The sequence below is a fragment of the Leptonychotes weddellii genome, chromosome 11 (assembly GCF_054177405.1).
Source record: "Leptonychotes weddellii isolate Sample4059 chromosome 11, ASM5417740v2, whole genome shotgun sequence".
Taxonomy (NCBI): Eukaryota; Metazoa; Chordata; class Mammalia; order Carnivora; family Phocidae; genus Leptonychotes; species Leptonychotes weddellii.
In genome coordinates, this window is record NC_138379.1 from 46,260,198 (window position 1) to 46,279,424 (window position 19,227).

The 19,227-nt window shown below is 48.0% G+C and overlaps 2 protein-coding genes across 4 annotated transcripts; both read left to right on the top strand.

The window, feature by feature from the left end:
- Positions 1-9: 9 nt before the first annotated feature.
- On the top strand, positions 10-535 carry LOC102729382 (folate receptor beta-like). Its single transcript, XM_081798774.1, has 2 exons — positions 10-109; positions 227-535. The coding sequence occupies exons 1-2, from the start codon at positions 40-42 to the stop codon at positions 511-513; spliced, it is 357 nt and encodes a 118-aa protein (XP_081654900.1). The 5' UTR covers positions 10-39; the 3' UTR covers positions 514-535.
- A 3,320-nt stretch (positions 536-3,855) lies between these two features.
- On the top strand, positions 3,856-10,046 carry LOC102729082 (folate receptor alpha). Of its 3 annotated transcripts, none has more exons than XM_006745707.3 (5): positions 3,975-4,040; positions 7,132-7,292; positions 9,001-9,189; positions 9,343-9,478; positions 9,628-10,046. In XM_006745707.3, the coding sequence occupies exons 2-5, from the start codon at positions 7,140-7,142 to the stop codon at positions 9,912-9,914; spliced, it is 765 nt and encodes a 254-aa protein (XP_006745770.1). In that variant the 5' UTR covers positions 3,975-4,040; positions 7,132-7,139; the 3' UTR covers positions 9,915-10,046. The 3 variants fall into 3 exon arrangements, with proteins under 3 accessions (XP_030897674.1, XP_006745770.1, XP_030897673.1); XM_031041813.2 differs by having other exon boundaries at positions 3,998-4,063; XM_031041814.2 differs by lacking the exon at positions 7,132-7,292 and having other exon boundaries at positions 3,856-4,040.
- Positions 10,047-19,227: the final 9,181 nt, after the last annotated feature.

Genomic DNA, 19,227 nt, shown 5'->3' on the forward strand with positions numbered 1-19,227 from the left:
TTTCCTGCACGTGCCCCTGTGCAAAGAGGACTGCCAGCGATGGTGGGAGGACTGTCGCACCTCCTACACCTGCAAGAGCAACTGGCACGGGGCTGGGACTGGACCTCAGGTGAGGGCCTGGGGGGTGGGGGGAGACGCAAGTGGGGTTGGAGGATTTGGGGGTGGCCAGAAACCAGCTTCGGGCCCAGGGGCTGAATGTCTGTGTCCACGCCCTCTCCGCCTGCAGGAATTAACCAGTGTCCAACCGGGACCACCTGCCGCACATTTGAGACCTACTTTCCCACGCCTGCAGCCCTGTGTGAGGGCCTCTGGAGTCACTCCTACAAACTCAGCAACTACAGCCGAGGGAGCGGCCGCTGCATCCAGATGTGGTTCGACCCGGCCCAGGGCAACCCCAATGAGGAGGTGGCGAGGTTCTATGCCCAGGCCAGGAGTGCCGGGGCCCTGCCCCGAGGGCTGGAGCCTCTCCTGCTCAGCCTGGCCTTGATGCAGCAACTCTGGCTGCTCGGCTGAGCCCCTCCCACTGCACACCTTCCTAGTCTGCACCTGGCCCAGCCCGGGTGACCTGGCCTCAGTTGAGCTCAGCACTCTCAGATGAGGGGACCTCACAATGCCCTGGTCATTGGTTCTTGATCCAACATGGGTCATATGGGGTTCCTCTGACAGCCTATTTTAATAGATCCATGTGTATCTTGTGTCTTGTAAATAATTTGGGGATGATGGGGCACCTGGGTTGCTCAGTGGTTAAGCATCTGCCTTCGGCTCGGGTCGTGATCCCAGGGTCCTGGGATCGAGCCCCGCATCGGGCTCCCTGCTCTTTGGGAAGCCTGCTTCTCCCTCTCCCACTCCCCCTGTTTGTGTTCCCTCTCTCGCTGTGTCTCTCTCTGTCAAATTAATAAATAAAATCTTAGAAAGAAAATAATAATAATTTGGGGATGAGTGGGTTGGAGGGACATGCTTCATTGCTTTATCATTCCTATTGAGAGGCCCAAAGAGGGACTGTGACTAGCTTGAAGTTCACCAGCAAGTAGGAGGTAGAAGCTGACTCCTTAGTCTGAGGCTCTTACTTCTTCACCAGGCTTCCCCCCATGCCAAATTCATCAGTCCCACACTACAAGGGGATATGGGGTTGGGTGGAAAGAAGGTGGGCAGAGACTGACAGATGAATTCTCAGGCTCCTGGTGAGAAAGTTTCCTTCCCTTTCTTTCCCTTATTAGATGTGGACTAGGGTGCAGATATTAGTGGTGGTAGTAGGTAAGGAATCCCAATGATGAACAACTGCATTGCTTCCCTTTTTTAAAAGAGACAGTTGCTGGGCAGACAGAGAGGGAGAGAAAGTCTCAAGCAGACTCCACACTGAACGTGGAGCCCGATGTGGGGCTCGATCCCAGGACCCTACATGACCTGAGCGGAAACTAAGACTCGGATGCTCAACCAACCGAGCCACCCAGATGCCCCTGCAGTGACTAATTTTATGCATGGTAGAATGTTATACTTGAATTCCAGAAAAGGAATTGCTGGGTCAAGAAGTATATGGATTTATAATTTTGATAGTTACAACTTTACAGGGGTGTATCAGTGTGCCCTCCCCCCCCCACTAGCGATGAGTGACTGTTTCCCAGGATACGGTCAAACTTTTGATTTCCTACTAAGCTGATAGGTGGGAAAAGACCATCTTTTTTTTTTTTTCATATTTTATTTATTTATTTGACAGAGAGAGACACAGCGAGAGAGGGAACACAAGCAGGGGGAGTGGGAGAGGGAGAAGCAGGCTCCCCACTGAGCAGGCAGCCCAATGGGGGGCTCGATCCCAGGACCCTAAGATCATGACCTGAGCCGAAGGCAGACGCTTAACAACTGAGCCACCCAGGCGCCCCGGGAAAAGACCATCTTGGTGTGGTTTTCATGCGCCATGTGTCTTATCATGAGAACACAGTTTCTGAGATCTTCCTTTTTGATCTACTAAGTTTGGGCCCATTCTTTTCAATCGCTGGGCAATATTCCAGTCTATGTAGTATATGTCACATTTAACTCAGTCTCCTACTGATGGATATTTGAGGGAGAGGGGTTCTTCTAGAACCTTGACATTTTTGAAAAGCACAGGCCAGTTACATTGTAGAATATCCCTCATTTGGGGTTTATCGGTTTCTTCCTCATTAGACTGAGGTTACGCATTTTTGGCATGAATATCCCCAAGGCAATACTGTGTCATTCTCAGTGCATCCTAACAGAAGGCGTATGGTGGTGAGTTCACCCACTCCTGAGGGTGAGATTGGGTCCGTCAGGTTTCTCCACTACTTTTTTCCCCCTTTGTAATTTGTAAGTATGATATAGGCAGATATTGAGAACTGGAGATATCCTATTGACCATCATACTGGTACCCACAAGTTTCATTATCTGATGGACACTTTTTAAAAAGTAAAACAAACACCAAAAAATGTCTTATGTGACAGTCCCTCGCCAACCCTTTAATGCTTTCCCATGGTATCTGTTGGAGAAGCCAAACTTCAACGGCATAGAGAGCCCTGCCCTCCACGCCGACTTAGACGGACTTAAAGCTCATTTCCAATCGTTCTGTTCCACACCCCATAGGTGAGCTCCATTCACACTTCTCACTTTGTGCCTTTGTGCCAGCAATTCTTTCTGTGTTCCTGGAATGTTCCTTTTTCCTCTGTGGGCTGGCTCCTTGTAGTCACTTAGATTTCAACCTATGATTCCCCGCTAACATGACTTCTGACGAACCAAAAGAGGTCATCCAAGCACTTTCTTATCACATCTGTCTCGTCCCTTTGTACAAATACCTATTATCTGCTGTGTTTGTCATCTGCTTTTCCCTAACAAGACAAACACTCACAAGGAGTCTATGGGAGCCCGGGGAGGTTAGAGAAGGCTTCCAGGGGAGTCATGTTTGCCAAGCAGAAAATGGCGGGAGGAACAACATTCCATGGAGAGGGTTCAACAAGGACAAAGGCTTGGTAGGATGGAAGTTGAAGCAGAAATTTCTAGGTGGCTGAAATAGAAGTTAAGAAGGCAAGGGCCGGAACTGAGGTCAGAGGAGAAACACTGGATTTGCAATCCTTAGGCTGATGCCCTGAGGGCCTCTCACGGAGCTTTCGTTTCTCTCTTTGTGGAAGAATCTGGCTTGGAATGGGACTCACATCTGAATTCATAGCCTCTCCTGGCTGCCTGGGAACTGCTATTTCCACAGCTGAGAAAATAGGGGGCAGGCTAGCAGCGGGCAGGGAAAGCTCCAGTTTCACCCACCCCGACTCCCTGCTGCCTGGGGCCTCCACCTGCGCCCGTCAAACACCTTCCTGTTATCTTTGGTGATAGCACAGCCTACAGATTGGGGTCTATAGGATGTCGATGGCTCACCTGGCTGATATTAAACTTCCAGTTCAGGGACGCCTGGGTGGCTCAGTTGTTAAGCGTCTGCCTTCGGCTCAGGTCATGATCCCAGGGTCCCACATCGGGCTCCCTGCTCAGCGGGAAACCTGCTTCTCCCTCTCCCACTCCCCCTGCTTGTGTTCCCTCTCTCACTGTGTCTCTCTCTGTCAAATAAATAAATGAAATTAAAAAAAAAAAAAATAAACTTCCAGTCCAGGATCAAAGGTGGCTGCTTCACCCTGCCCCTCCCTGCAGGTCAGACAGCCCCAGCACCCAGATCCCAGATTCAGAGGAAGGCTCAACAAAGGGGAAGGAACTCCCCACAGATCAGAACTCCACCTTCATCTCACCTCCCATTAGCTGGTGACTTCTGAAGCCCTCAGGGCCCAGGGTCTTCCTCTCCTAGTCGAGAGGCCACAAAACCCAGTTAAGGATCAGTCCCCAGGGCAGAGTGGAGGATGCCGGGTAGGGGCAAGTTCCATCTGGAGGAGTTCCCTCCTGCAGGCATTCTTAGATCTCTGGTCATTCTTCTCCAATCTGGAGAGGGCTGCCTGGTCTTATAAAGCCAGAAGAGAGGTCTGAGGAGTCCGATGGCCCTTCATTTGCTGAGATCTTCTGAAGCCTTAACCCTCCCTGCTTGTCACAGGATTCAAGTAAGGATCGCCCTGAGGGAGAGGTAAAACAGGGCTTGAGGTGGGGGAAGGGAGGGAGGGAGGAGGTCTTCTGGGAGTCCATTTCTTTACAGGCCCTTCAGGGCTTCGTTGCTTCTCCAGCAAGCCCATCCCCATCCTGTTCCATGGGCCCAGACCTGTGGCCTTCCCCACAGTGCTGAGGCCCCATTTTCCTTAAACTTCTATTGCTGTCCCTAGGCCGATGGCTGCCACATACGTATCCAACCTGTACCCTCCCCGGGGCTTTTGACTCCATGACCACTTCTCCCTGGCTGGCACACAGGCACCGTGACAAAATGGAGCTCGGCATTTCTTCTTGCCCAAATTTGCTCCTCTGCTTTTCCCTTTCCCCGCCAGTGGTACCACCATGGTAAAAAGAAGGCTTCTGTCCTTGGCTGGGGTGGGCGTGGTGGAGGGGTCTCCCGGAGACCTGACTCTCAGATGCTGTAGAAGGGACACCTGTGTGGGTGGGTGCCAGGGGGAAGGGAGAGGGGCTGGACATATGAATGTCTGATTTGGCTGGTGGTAATGCCTGGGGCTGGTGAGGTTGGAGGAGTTGGTGGATCTCTGTGTTGGGAACTGGGGAGCTTTGTACTCGCTACAGCTGCCTGGGAGCTTAGAAGCATGCACTCCAGTCCTCGCCCTGCAGTTGGTTCTGTCCTGAGTCTCTGGATCTCATTCTCATCTGTATACGAAGGACAGGGGGTTGGAAGTGGACAGGATTATTTTAAAGGATCCCAGCATCTCGGGCTGCCAGGTTTTATCAGACCTGAGTTTGGGGGAGAAAAAGGGGTAAGTGGGACTTGGGGAGTGGCTTTAGGTCTGCACTATGAATCCACCCACCTCCCATGGAGGCCTGGCTAGTGCCCACAATAATTAGCGTGCAATAATTAACTGCTGAGTGGCCTTCGCCCGATCCCAGGCTCCACTCCTGGGCCACATTCCCCACTGCCTGCCCTACTGCCCGTCTCCTAGGCCACTAAACCTCGTCTGTGCCCCAAAGTAGGGCAAGGGGGACTCTAGAGCAGAGCAGAAGCCTGAGCCAGACCGGGAACCACTTCCTCTCCCAGGTATGCCACTCCCCACCCCCTCAGTAGAGGCAACACACCCCATAGTGCCCCCAGCAGGTGTTAAAGAATTTGCTGAACCAGGAGGATCCACTTGGCCTAAATCCCAGAGAATCCAAAAGTGGAGGCTGAGGGCCCAGAGCAGAGCAGGGCCTGGCCAAGGTTAAAACTGTAAGTTAGTGTCCACCCCCGAACTACAACCGATGGGCTCCTGCCTTTTAGCACAGTGCCAAGTCCTTAGCGCGCTTCAAGTCTGGGGCCCTAGGGCACCTGTGGTCAGGGTGATGAGGGTGATGGTGGCTGGTGGGGGTGGTGGGGGTGGAGAGTTGCACCAAGATCTGAAGCAGAGACTAGGAATGTGGGGAGTGGCTTGCCGGGTGATGTAGGTTGCACGAGAGGAGAGCTCTAGCTCTAGAAAGCAACCGCAGTAAGAAAAACTGCTGACCAGCCAGGTGGGGCCCACGGAGCCTGGGGCGGGGGCTTTCTGTTAGGACTGAAATTGTGGACAGGCTCCTCTGGCCCCCTGTGCTCTAAACTGCTGGACTGTTTCCCCAGAGAGTCACCTGGTGCTCCCCAGAATACAGATTTGTCCTCTGCTCTCGCAGATCAGTGAGTGATTTGGTCATGAGAAGGATGATTGGGTCCTGGAATGAATGAATTAGCAGGGGAGAGAATGAATGAACACGAGAATAAATAGTGTAGTAGAATCTTGGATGGTGGGAAGGTGAGGGGCGAGTTGGGGAGTGAGGCGGGAATTCAGTTCCAGGTTCCCTGAGCCCTGCTGGGCAGTCAGCCTGGAGGCGGCCAGCTCTGGCCCCATCCAGGAGGCCCAGGAAGAAGCCCGATTTCCATAGGACATGGGGCACTGTGGAGACAAGGCAGCTTTGAGCAAAGGGGTGCATATGCTTTTGGGAGCTGTGGGAAACATGCCAAAGTTTAGGAGAGCCCAGGTGCCTGGTGACCAGTGGGGTGAGGGAACAGTCAGTCACCTCCAGGTTCAGGGTCTGAGCTCAGAGGGCTGAGGTGCCACAAAGGTGGGAGGCCAGCTCTGTGGCCAGGGGATGGGAACCTCCCGAGGCCTGGAGGCTGTCCAGCTGGCTCCCCATACCCACCCCCAGCCCTCCGTGCCCTGTGACAATGACCCATGTCACAGGACCTCTGGGAGAAACCAAATGATGAGGCTGGGGAAGGGATGGAACCAAGGTTGGGGGTTGTTTGTTTCTGGTTTGGGTTTTCAGAGAGGGAAGGGAGGGGCAGAGGCAGAGGGAGAGAGAGAATCCCAAGCAGGCTCCACTCCCACCTCAGAGCCCGACGTGGGCCTTGATCTCATGTCCCTGAGATCACGACCTGAACTGAAATCAAGAGTCGGACACTTGACAGACTGAGCCTCCCAGGAGCCCCTTGTTTTTGTTTTTTCTAAACATAGGTCTGCAGCTTATCTGAAGCTCCAAAACTAAGATCATTGTCAAAGTTTGCACAAAGTGATTTGGTGTCAAAATCTGACCTGAGAATCAATGTGAGGTTATTATAATTTGTTGTTGTTGTTGTTGTTATTATAGTTTTTATTTAACCCACCAGTGTAACTCTTTTACCACAGAATGGGTGCTTGATTGTTGTGCATGTAAATCGTATTATCTTTTACCAAATCCTAAATATTTTAAATTCTGAAACATTTGCCTCCAAGGATTTCAAAACAAGAGACTGTGGACCTATGGCAATCTCCTGGCTATTTCTGCATTTTGCCCAAACCCCATCCCTTAGTTTCATCACTTGATCCCTTCCACCTGGAGAAGTCAGTAACCTGAGTGACCCGAGCAAGGACCCACTGTTCCAGGGGGTGGTGTCTGATCCCATCCCTCCCTGAGGCTGGGAAGACTGAGGGGTAGGGGTGGGGCGGGACCAGGCCCAGGTTTCACGGAGGCTCCACCTACCGGGGGCTGTTTCCACCCCCCTGGAGGCCCCACCTCTGCCTTCCGTGGTGCCACTGACCACAGCTCTTCCTTCAGAGACTGACATGGCCCAGCTGGTGAGAACACAGCTGCTGTTCCTTCTGGTGGGGGTGGCCGCAGTATGGGCAGCCCGGCCCAGGACTGAGCTTCTCAGTGTCTGTATGGACGCCAAGCACCACAAGGAAAAGCCAAGCCCGGAGGACCAGCTGCATAAGCAGGTGGGCAGAGGGCCAGTCTGGGGTGGGGAGGAGCAAACTCAGGAAGACGAAGGCGGGAATAGAAGCGTCCAAGTCCATCCATGGTGGAGGCAGGAAGGCCACCTGAGAGGCCTTGAGTTTGTACTACTGTGGGCACCTATCGGCTTGCCACATGCTCAGTGCCCCATGTTGTCAGTACGACACCAAGAGCTCAGCTTCTTGGTGGTTTCATTTCCGGGGCACACAAACCCAGAAGCATGTCCAGAGAGGAGCCTGGGAAATGACACTGGAGCGACCCAGCCCAGGGGTTCATTTTGATTTCAGAGTCTAGGCTGGAACTGACCCCGCTAACAGTCTTGAGAGGAGAAAGTACCCACAGCACATCGTGGCTTCTATTCTGCCAGCCCCAGCGACTGGATTTCTCACAGTCGTAAGGCTGGGTGTGAGGCACCTTGATTCACGCATCTAGCAAACATTTCCTCTGGGGTTCTTGACCTGCTTATTGGACCTGAGGTCTCCTTTCTATGACAATTGTTTTACCACAACCCCTTTAATATCCTGAACCTGTCTACATGTTTAAAAAAATCAATATGATGCCATAACTGTAAAGAAAACACAAAAGGGAAGCCACTTGCAAAATGCATTCCAATATGTCAACGTTCATCTTGACCTCATTAGCAGATAGTGATCGCATTGCTTTGAATCACTGAGCCTACAGCTGAGTGATGGTGTAACTTGGATACTTGGAGCAGCCTTGACTTTAACTTCTTCAGCCTATATATTGTTTTTAAAGTGCACATTTTAGGGGCGCCCAGGTGGCTCAGTCAGTTGAGGCTCTGACTCTTGATTTTAGCTCAGGTCATGATCTTGGAGTCGTGGGATCCAGCCCTGCATCGGGCTCCACTCTGAGTGTGGAGCCTGCTTGGACTTCTCTCTCTCCTTCTCCCTCTGCCTCCTTCCCGGCCTCTACCCCACTTTTGTGCATATGTGTGTGCACAATCCCTCTCTAAAAATAAAGTGCACATTTTATTTTATTTATTTATTTATTTATTTATTTAAAGATTTTATTTATTTTTTTGACAGAGAGAGAGACAGTGAGAGAGGGAACACAAGCAGGGAGAGTGGGAGAGGGAGAAGCAGGCTTCCCGCTGAGCAGGGAGCCCGATGCAGGGTTCGATCCCAGGACCCTGGGATCATGACCTGAGCTGAAGGCAGACGCCTAACGACTGAGCCACCCAGGTGCCCCTAAAGTGCACACTTTAATATTTTGCTTTTATACTGCATTCTAAGCTATGGGTTTTCATTTATTCAGTGTTTTGAGTATATCTGTAATTAGATCTATTCTGAGGTTCTAATTTATTTGACTTGCTTCCTCACCTCCTGGTGTTTTGTGACCTTCTCAGTGAGGCATCTCTGACCATTCTAGAAAGCTGCAATTCCCCATCCCTCTCTCCTGCTTTAATCTCTTTCCAAAGTAGGTATCCTGTGAGAAGTGTTCCTTGTCATGTCTCTACTCTCTGGGTTAGAGGAAGTAGGAGCTCAATAAAGATTTGAATTAATGAATTTCATAATGCCTGCACTGCCCCTGAAGAGGGTCTCCCAATGGCAAGCATTGCCCTGGAAGACTGACTGCCTTGGGGGATCAAAGACTAAAAGGGGCGAGGCTGCACGTGGGAATATTGTGGGTGTGCCGGGTGTGGGAGTTAGTCCCTGTGTCTTCCCCACCCAGTGCAGCCCCTGGAAGAAGAATTCCTGCTGCTTCGCCAACACCAGCCAGGAAGCCCATAAGGATATTTCCTACCTGTACAAATTCAACTGGGACCATTGCGGACATATGACACCTGCCTGCAAAAGGCACTTCATCCAGGACACCTGCCTGTATGAGTGCTCCCCTAACCTGGGGCCCTGGATCCAGGAGGTATGAGTGTCCTCCCTGGACCCCCATCTTTACAGAGGAGCTGAGCTTCCCAGACCTCTCGTCAGGCTGCCTCTCCAGCTCTGGGTCTCTTCAGGGCTGAGCTGCTGAGAATCATGAACCTGAGCCCTTTTTCTCTACTGACCTCCCACCCAGGTGAACCAGAGCTGGCGCAAGGAGCGCATCCTGGACGTGCCCCTGTGCAAAGAGGACTGCCAGCAATGGTGGGAGGACTGTCGCACCTCCTACACCTGCAAGAGCAACTGGCACAGGGGCTGGGACTGGACCTCAGGTGAGGGCCCGGGCGGGGCGGGAAGGGAGAGATCTGGAGGTGGAAGTGTGGGGTGTGGGGCTCGCATAGGAATATTTGGGGCTGTGGGCTTGGTGGAAGCAAAGCTAATTCTGGGCCCAGTGGCTGAAGGTCTCCCATCTTCCCTACAGGCTATAACCAGTGCCCAGCGGGAGCCGCCTGCCTTCCCTTCCATTTCTACTTCCCCACATCGGCTGCTCTGTGCCGTGAAATCTGGAGTCACTCCTACAAACTCAGCAACTACAGCCGAGGGAGCGGCCGCTGCATCCAGATGTGGTTCGACCCGGCCCAGGGCAACCCCAACGAGGAGGTGGCGAGGTTCTATGCCCTGGCCATGAGTGCCGGGGCCCTGCCCCGAGGGCTGGAGCCTCTCCTGCTCAGCCTGGCCCTGATGCAGCAACTCTGGCTGCTCGGCTGAGCCCCTTTTACCCTCTGATACCTGCCCAGTCCTCCCCTGTTGAGCCCCACAGCTCCTGGCCAATCACTTCCTGCTCCTTGGCCAGGGATGGGGCTCTGACCGACGGTTTGAATAAACCAGACACCCACCATGTGTTACATGAGTTATTTGGGTGTGAGTGGGAATGTGACGTTTGCTTCCCAGTTCCCATTGATTGAAGCCAGTTAGACTTGGTCAGTTCCAGTTCTATGAACTTTCTAGATGTTGAACTGTTCTTGTAACCTAGAACATATTCATAGCTCTCAATTGCCTTTTAAAAAAAGATTTTATTTATTTATTTATTTATTTATTTATTTATTTATTTATTTAATTTATTTGAGAGAGAGCAGGAGGGAGAGGGAGGGAGAATTTGAAGCGGACTACGTGCTAAGCGCAGGGCCCGATGTGGGGCTCGATCTCACAACCCTGAAATCATGACCTGAGCCGAAACCAAGAGTTGGACGCTTAACTGACTGAGCCACCCAGGTGCCTCTCAATTTCATTTTTCACTACAGCTTAAATCTACAGCCAGGCCCAGAGTTTTATCATTTGAATTGGACCCAAGCATTCCAGGGTTGACTGTTCTGCCCAGTGCTCAGCTCTCTGATAGAATAGAGGGGAATGGCTGTGCCCAGCATGTTCTGGATGGATGGCTGGGTAGAGGTGAAGAGGGCCAGCAAGAGCCATTCCTCACTAACAGCTAATACCCACAAAGCACTCTCTACCAGGCACTGTCCTAAATGCTTTATATGTATTCCTATAGGGTATAGACACTGTTGTCTACATTGTACACATGTGGAAACAGCCACCTAAGTTAAGAAACATGGCTAAAACTGTCCCCTGTGGGGGTGCCTGGGTGGCTCAGTCGTTAAGCGTCTGCCTTCAGCTCAGGTCATGATCCTGGTGTCCTGGGATCGAGCCCCACATCGGGCTCCCTGCTCAGCGGGAAGCCTGCTTCTCCCTCTCCCACTCCCCCTGCTTGTGTTCCCTCTCGCTGTGTCTCTGTCAAATAAATAAATAAAATCTTAAAAACAACAACAACAACAACAAAAACTGTCCCCTGCATAAAAGCTGGGATTCCACCTCAGGCAGTCTGGCTCTTGAGAACAAGCTCTTTGCCCCATGGAGTGGGTAAATATGTGTATCTTGAAGGGATAATGGACCTCATGCTTGACCAGAGAAGCTGAGCTAGAGCCCATCTGGCAGAGCCAGGAGTGGAACCCAAACCTAGACTCCTAGAGCTGTTTACAAATGAACGATCTGACAGATTTTTAGGCCGTGTTTTCACATTAAGTATAGTTTGTAGCAGTTCTAATAAGCTAGGTTATGTTACAGTAACATATCACATATTTCCAGGACAACTAACATTTCTTATATAAGCGACAGTGCTTGCTGTGGGGAATCTGGGATAGCCTGCACGTCACTCAGGGACCAAGGCTGCAGGAGGCTCCATCTTATTGCACACTTCCGTGAGACAGGACTAGGAAACCTGACGAATTCCATATGGGCTTTTAAAAGTCCCACCCAACACTGATTTTGATGGCCAAATCAAGTCATGACCATGACTAACTTCAAGGAGGCCAGGAAAATACAATGCTAACAAGTTCTTGAAAGGACAGGGCAATGAGAATGGTTGTCAAAGACCTAATAACCACTACAAAGACCTTGTTATGTTATGGTCAGTTTATATTTCTGGCATGGTTGTGGTGACAAATTTAATCTTTCAGATTCAGGTAAGAAAGAGAACCAGCTCTGTGAACCTCTGCAAAAAACTATCAAGAGTGGAGCAATCGGGCACCTGGGTGGCTCAGTTGGTTGAGCGACTGCCTTCGGCTCGGGTCATGGTCCTGGAGTCCCGGGATCGAGTCCCGCATCGGGCTCCCGCGTCGGGCTCCCTGCTCGGCGGGGAGTCTGCTTCTCCCTCTGACTCTCCTCCCTCTCATGTGCTCTCTCTCATTCTCTCTCTCTCTCAAATAAATAAATAAAATCTTTTTAAAAAAAAAGAGTGGAGCAATCCACTGGCCACCATCCTAGTAGTCTTACAAGCAAGGCCAACATTTTCTACAGAACCAGTGATAACTATTTACAAATGGGACTTGTTTATAGATGTGTTAGAATTAGTGAAATTTAAGATTAGTATCACCTTGGGCCTGGGTGGCTCGGTTGAGTGCTCAACTCTTGGTTTCAGCTCAGGTTGTGAGATTGAGCCTCACGTCAGGCTTCTGGCTCAGCCCAGAATCTGCTTGACAGTTTCTCCCTCTCCCTCCCCCTCTGCCCCTGTCCCTGCCCCTGCTCTCACTCTCTCTCTCTCAAATAAATAAAATCTTGTTTTAAAACAATTAGTATCAATTCAAGCCAACATACCTTATTAAAGACCTATTGTGTTGTTTCTGAGCCATTTATGAGAATACTAGTCTGTGTCCCACTTTCTGGAGTTGGTCATCCTCAAATTCTGAGGAGTCATTAGCTTGCAGAATGTATTAATAATTTTCCATATTAAGATCTCCTCAGCAGTAGTACTGGCAGAAGGATAGACATAGAGATTAATGGATCAGAACTGAGTCCAGAAATAAATCCCTATATTTATAGTTAATTGATTTTTGACAAAGGTGCTAAGGCAATTCACTGGGGGAAAGAATAGTCTGTTCAACAAATGTGCTGGGACAATTGATTATCCACACACAAAAAGATGAACTTAGACCTTCAACTCATACAGAAAATTAACTCAAAAGGATCATAGACTTCAATGTAACAGCTAAAACAATAAAATTTCTAGAAGAAAACAGCATACCTTCCAGATTTTGTGTTAGGCAAAGATTTCTTAGATTAAAGCTTCTACCTATTCTACAGATGGACTGTTTTCTGTTGGACCAAAAACAGTCTATCACTGAAAAAACAGATAAGTTGGATAGCATCAAAATTCAAAACTTGTGCACTTCAAAATATACCATTAAGAAAATTCAAAGACAGGGGCGCCTGATTGGCTGAGTTGTTAAGTGTCTGCCTTCGGCTCAGGTCATGATCTCAGGGTCCTGGGATCGAGCCCCGCATCGGGCTCCCTGCTCAGCGGGAAGCCTGCTTCTCCCTCTCCCACTCCCCCTGCTTGTATTCCCTCTCTCACTGTCTCTCTGTCAAATAAATAAATAAAATCCTAAAAAAAAAAAAATTCAAAGACAAGTTACAGACTGGAGGAAATATCTGGAAAACATATCTGATCAAGGATTTGTATCGGTAATATATAAAAAAATACTTACAACTCAATAATTAAGAAAACAACTCAAATAGGGGGCGAAAGAAACGAACAGACATTTCATCAAAGAAGTTACACAAATGGCTAATAAGAACGTGAAAAGAAGCTTAACACCGTTAGTCATTAGAAAAATGCAAATTAAAACCACGGTAAGATACCATTTCACACCCACTAGAATGTCTTTAATAAATACAGCAGGCAATAACAAATGTTGGCGAGGTTGGAGAGATTGGAACCCTGATACACTGCTGACAGAAATGTAAAATGGTACGGCCCTTTGGAAAACTGTGGTAGTTTCAAAACAACTTAAAACTGCCTTAAGACCCAGCAATTCCACTTCTAAGCAACTACTCAAGAGAGATGAAAATATATATCCACATAAAGACTTGTTTTTTTTTAAGATTTTATTTATTTATTTGACAGAGAGAGAGTGAGAGGGTGAGTGAGCACAAGCAGGGGGAACAGCAGAGGGAGAGGGAGAAGCAGGCTTCCCACTGAGCAGGGAGCTCGATGCGGGGCTCGATCCCAGGACCGCAGGATCATGACCTGAGCCAAAGGCAGAGGCTTAACAACTGAGCCACCCAGGCATCCCCACATAAAGGCTTGTACATGAATGTTCATAGAAGCATTATTCAGAATAGCTCAAGAAATGAAATAACCTGAAATGTTGATCAGCCGGGGAATGGATAGACAAAATGTGTTGTATCCATACAATGGAATATTATTCAGCTATAAAAAGTAACAAACTACTGGCACAAGCTAAACACTATGCTAGTGAAAGTCTATTTTTATGAAAATTCCAGAAAAGGCAAGTTTATACAAAGTAAATTAGTGGTTGCCTGGGGCTAGACTGCGGAACCAAGATTAATTATAAATGAACATAAGGGGGCATGAAAATGTTCTAAACTCATTTATGGTGAGGTTGTAACACTTGGCAAAATATTTTTTAAAGATTTTATTTATTTATTTATTTGACAGAGAGCACAAGCAGGAGGAGTGGGAGAGAGAGAAGCAGGCTCCCCACTGAGCAGGGAGCCCGATGCAGGGCTCCATCCCAGGACCAAGATCATGACATGAGCCAAAGGCAGATACTTAACCGACTGAGCCACCCAGGCACCCCTCACTTGGCAAAATATTTGTAAACTTTAATGGGTAAATTTTATGATATGTACAATGAGTGAATGAATGATTACCTATATAATACTCTCCCTTGCAATGGTAGCATACAGAGAATCTTATATGATTATGGATTTCTGTGGGGCACATTCATGAGGGGACATATTCTAAGGAATTCAATATCTGGCTCCATAAAAATCTATCATCTGAGCCAAACTATCCCATCATAAACTTTGAGAGATTAGTTGGAACAATGCAACAATCAAGGAGGGAACATGAGCTTGGTATGATATGGACAATACCAGATGTATTGTAGAGATGTTTAGGAGAGTGGCCCATCGACCAAGGATTTTTTTAGAGAGAGTGTTTATTCCAGTTGGCACAAGTAGGGTCTACTAAATTGAGGGTTAGAAACCAGAGCCAGGGGAAAGAAAAAGGGCTACATCATATGACTACTCAAAAAAAGATCATGAAGCACATTACCAAAAATACCAGCACAATAACCACAACCATGTCTCCATCAACTTCACTAACTCCTTTAAAATTATTCCTATTACCTTTTGTGGGTTAGCATCTCCCTCCATAGAAGTCTTTCATTTTAGGGCTGGAATTTTTCTGGAAATCTCGTCTCAGAGCTCTGATAGGTTGAATCACCCAAGGGTTAGTTATGGTGGTGATGTCAGACCCATGAGTCTGTTCTCCTATTAATTATGGTAGGATCTTTAGGAAGACAGAAGGAGAGAATAGGAACTCCTTGTTGACCAGACAAAATGGTCTAGAAACCTATTAATGTCCCATATCAGAGTGAAAGAGAGAAGTTTCATTGAGGTGTAATGCAACAGAGCATGAACTTACTAGTGACTGCTGCATTTCATGAGGCCTCAGTTGATGGCTCTTTATTTACTCTATTTTAAAAAATATTTTATTTATTGGGCACCTGGGTGGCTCAGTCGTTAAGCGTCTACCTTCGGCTCAGGTCATGATCCCAGGGTCCTGGGATCGAGCCCCGCTTCCGGCTCCCTGCTCTGAGGGAAGCCTGCTTCTCCCTCTCCCACTCCCCCTGCTTGTGTTCCCTCTCTCGCTGTGTCTCTCTGTTAAATAAATAAAATCTTTTAAAAATATATTTTATTTATTTATATGAGAGAGAGAGAGCATGAGCAGGGGGAAGAGCAGAGGGAGAGGGAGAAGAAGGCTCCACACTGAGCAGGGAGCCCGATGCAGGGCTCTCTCCCAGGAGTCTGAGATCATGACCTGAGCTGAAAGGCAGACGTTTAACCAACTGAGCCACCCAGGAACCCCTGATGGTTACTTTGAAGAGGACATACTATTAGAACCTGGGGAAGGAGAGTTAGTCTTCCCAACCCACTATTGTTGATAATTCTATTTGTCCTCTCTCATCTCCTTGAGCTCTGGGTGATATGGACAGTGGATACATTTAGAAATCTTGAGGGCCTTACAGTCTATTTTGTAAGATGTGCACCAAAATTACTATTGATAATAACAAGTTATTTTTTTTAAAGATTTTATTTATTTATTTGAGAGACAGAGAATGAGAGAGAGCACATGAGAGGGGGGAGGGTCAGAGGGAGAAGCAGACTCCCTGCCGAGCACGGACCCCGATGTGGGACTCGATCCAGGGACTCCAGGATCATGACCTGAGCCAAAGGCAGTCGCTTAAGCAACTGAGCCACCCAGGCGCCCAATAAAAAGTTATTTTTTTAAAAGGTTTTATTTATTTGAGAGAGAGAGCATGGGGGGCAGGGGCAGAGGGAGAGGGAGAGAAAGTCTCAAACGGACTCGTGCTGAGCACAGAGCCTGATGTGGAGCTCCATCTCAAGACCCTGAAACCATGACCTGAACCGAAATCAAGAGTCAGATGCTTAACTGACTGAACCACCCAGGCACCCCTAACAATTTATTTTAAACTAAGGCATAAAGTTATCTTGGAAATACATTTGTTGACAGTCATCATGCAAGCCATGGCATGTGAAGATGAGTATGCTTTTACCCATTTGGGAAGGTTTGCAGCCACTGAACGTTCAGTCACAACACTATACCCTGTATTAAAGTCATCTAGAGGGACACCTGGGTGGCTCAGTCGGTTAAGCATCTGCCTTCAGCTCAGGTCATGATCCCAGGGTCCTGGGATCGAGTCCTGCATCGGGCTCCCTGCTCAGCGGGGAGCCTGCTTCTCCCTCTCCCACTCCCTCTGCTTGTGTTCCCTCTCTCGTGGTATCTCTCTCTGTCAAAATAAATAAATAAAATCTTAAAAAAAAAAAAAGTCCTCTAGAAAGGATGAGCTCCTCTCTGCTTTGACATCTTTCTCTACACTGTGGACACCATGAACAGGGCAGCTCTTTCTAATACTGATACACTAATTTTAAAAGCATGGAGCATACCAACTACACCTAATTATTTTTAGCATCGCTCCTTGTATCCTTCTTCACTTATGAGAGCCATGCAGTGAGAGAGCAAAGTTTTTGTGTATTCTAGCAGCTATCTGGGAAGTGCCAAGATGATTTTGGTGAAAAAGATGCCTTGATAGTTTTGTTATTCTGAATATAGGGCCTGATCTTGGAGAACGGGAAACAGAAAAAAGTATTGTCTGGAAACAGCCTTAGCCTTGGTTGTGTTATTAATAAGAAAATTATATTTTATAACAACTTTGTCATTAAAATTTTTAACTTCTCGTTTTATGTTATATCTCGACCCAAGAGGATGATGTGAGTCAGCACAAAACCCCCAAATCACCATTTTTTCTAGGAATTGAAAGTTCACATTCACGTTATGTAAGGACCTAAACTCTGCTGTAAGGGAAAAACATCCAGGAAGCCAAAATAACTTTTACTTCTTCACGTTAAGGGCAGACTGTAGGCTCAAAGATCATTTTTCTTATGGGTGACCGTAGTATTTAAAGCTTTGTACTTCTTTTTTTTTTTTTTTAAGATTTTATTTATTTACTTGACGGAGAGAGACAGCAAGAGAGGGAACACAAACAGGGGGAGTGGGAGAGGGAGAAGCAGGCTTCCTGTGGAGCAGGGAGCCCGACACGGGGCTCGATCCCAGGACCCTGGGATCATAAAACCCGAGCAGAAGGCAGACGCTTAATGACTGAGCCACCCAGGCACCCCTAAAGCTTTGTACGTCTTAAAATAGAAGTCTGAAGATGCACTTCTGGAATGGCAGAGGAAAGACATCTGAAAATCTGCTTCTCCATAAAAGCAATAGCACGGGCAAAAATGGTCAAAAATCAATTATTTAGAAGTCCAGAAACCAAAGCTTTCAACACTCAAAGGAGAATCTGTCCAAGAAAAATGTTCCCAAAAAATGGCCAAATGCTAGTAGGAACAATGAGTTTGGTGGTGTTTGGACCAGCTTTGTCCCCATCCTCCTCTTCCCAACTCTATGGTAGTTTCCCAAAGCCTCACACCTACAGCCGCTTTGAAAACCAGTGGCCTAGTAGCCACTAGAGGGGGCAGCATGGGTGTGGAACTCCCAAACAGCCCTCGCCCTAGAGAACTGTCACTCTCAGATCTGCCTGGAAGCTCCCCGTAAGAGTCCCATTCATAGGGCTAGTCTTTATTTGACCTGATTCAAAGCTCACATAGTGAGAAACTCTACTTTGTCTGTCTAAACACTTTGCAGCCAATTATTTGACATCCCAGCTGCTTGAGGCAGGAACACCAGCTGATGCAAACAAGAGGCTGGCTAAAACACTTAAGAGGAATATCAGGGAATGAACTGTCAATAGAAGGCTATGAAGATCTCTGACGTTACCTGAGGATCTAGAAATTCACATATGTTTACAGAACTGTGAGTACATCCAGGAAATACCTGAGAAGGCGCCAATCCCTCAACTCTGGTGAGCTGGAGGTCTTCCTCAAGCAGGAAGTGAGGGATAAGGCAGAATAAACTGCCAGAGCATTGAAGTCTTGCCTGAACCCTTGGCAAAAAGTAGGAGACCACGAAGCAAACCAGGCAGAAACTTTGGTGACCACATATGACAAAGAAAATAAGACTTTACAGAATTAGTTCATGAAAGTCGATAAACAAATAAGCAGCAATAATAAGAAGCCATGGTTAGAGAAATCTGATTTCCAGAGTTGCCACATTATATTATTTAAAATACCCAGTTTTGGAGGCACCTGGGTGGCTCAGTCGTTAAGCGTCTTCCTTCAGCTCAGGTCATGATCCCCGGGTCCTGGGATCAAGCCCTACATAGGGCTCCCTGCTCAGAGCGAATCCTGCTTCTCCCTCTCCCACTCCCTCTACTTGTGTTCCCTCTCTCGCTGTCTCTCTCTCTGTCAAATGAATAAATAAAGTCTTAAAAATAAATAAATAAATAAAATAAAATACCCAGTTTTGGGATGCTTGGGTGGCTCAGTTGGTTGAGTGTCCGACTCTTGATTTCAGCTCAGGTCATGATCGTGGTGTGCTGGGATTGAGCCCTTTGTTGGGCTCCGTGCTCAGCAGAGAGTCTGCTTAAGGATTCTCTCTCTCCCTTTCCCTCTGCCCCTCTCCCCCACTCATGCTCCCCCCTCCCTAAAAAATAAAAATAAATAAATCTTTTTTTAAAGATTTTATTTATTTATGAGAGAGAGCAGGGGGAGGAGCAGAAGGAGAGGGACAAGCAGATTCCATGCTGAGCGTGGAGCCCGATGCAGGGCTGGATCTCAGGACCCTGAGATCATGACCTGAGCAGAAACCAACAGTCAGATGCTTAACTGACTGAGCCACACAGGTGCCCCAACAAATAAACCTTTAAAAAAATACCCAGTTTTGGAGGCACCTGGCTGGTTCAGTCAGTGGAGGATGCAACTCTTGATCTTGGGGTTGTGCGTTTGAACCTCATATTGGGTGCAGAGACCAGTTAAAAATAAAATCTTTTTAAAAAGTTACCCAGTTTTTGGGGTGCCTGGGTGGCTCAGT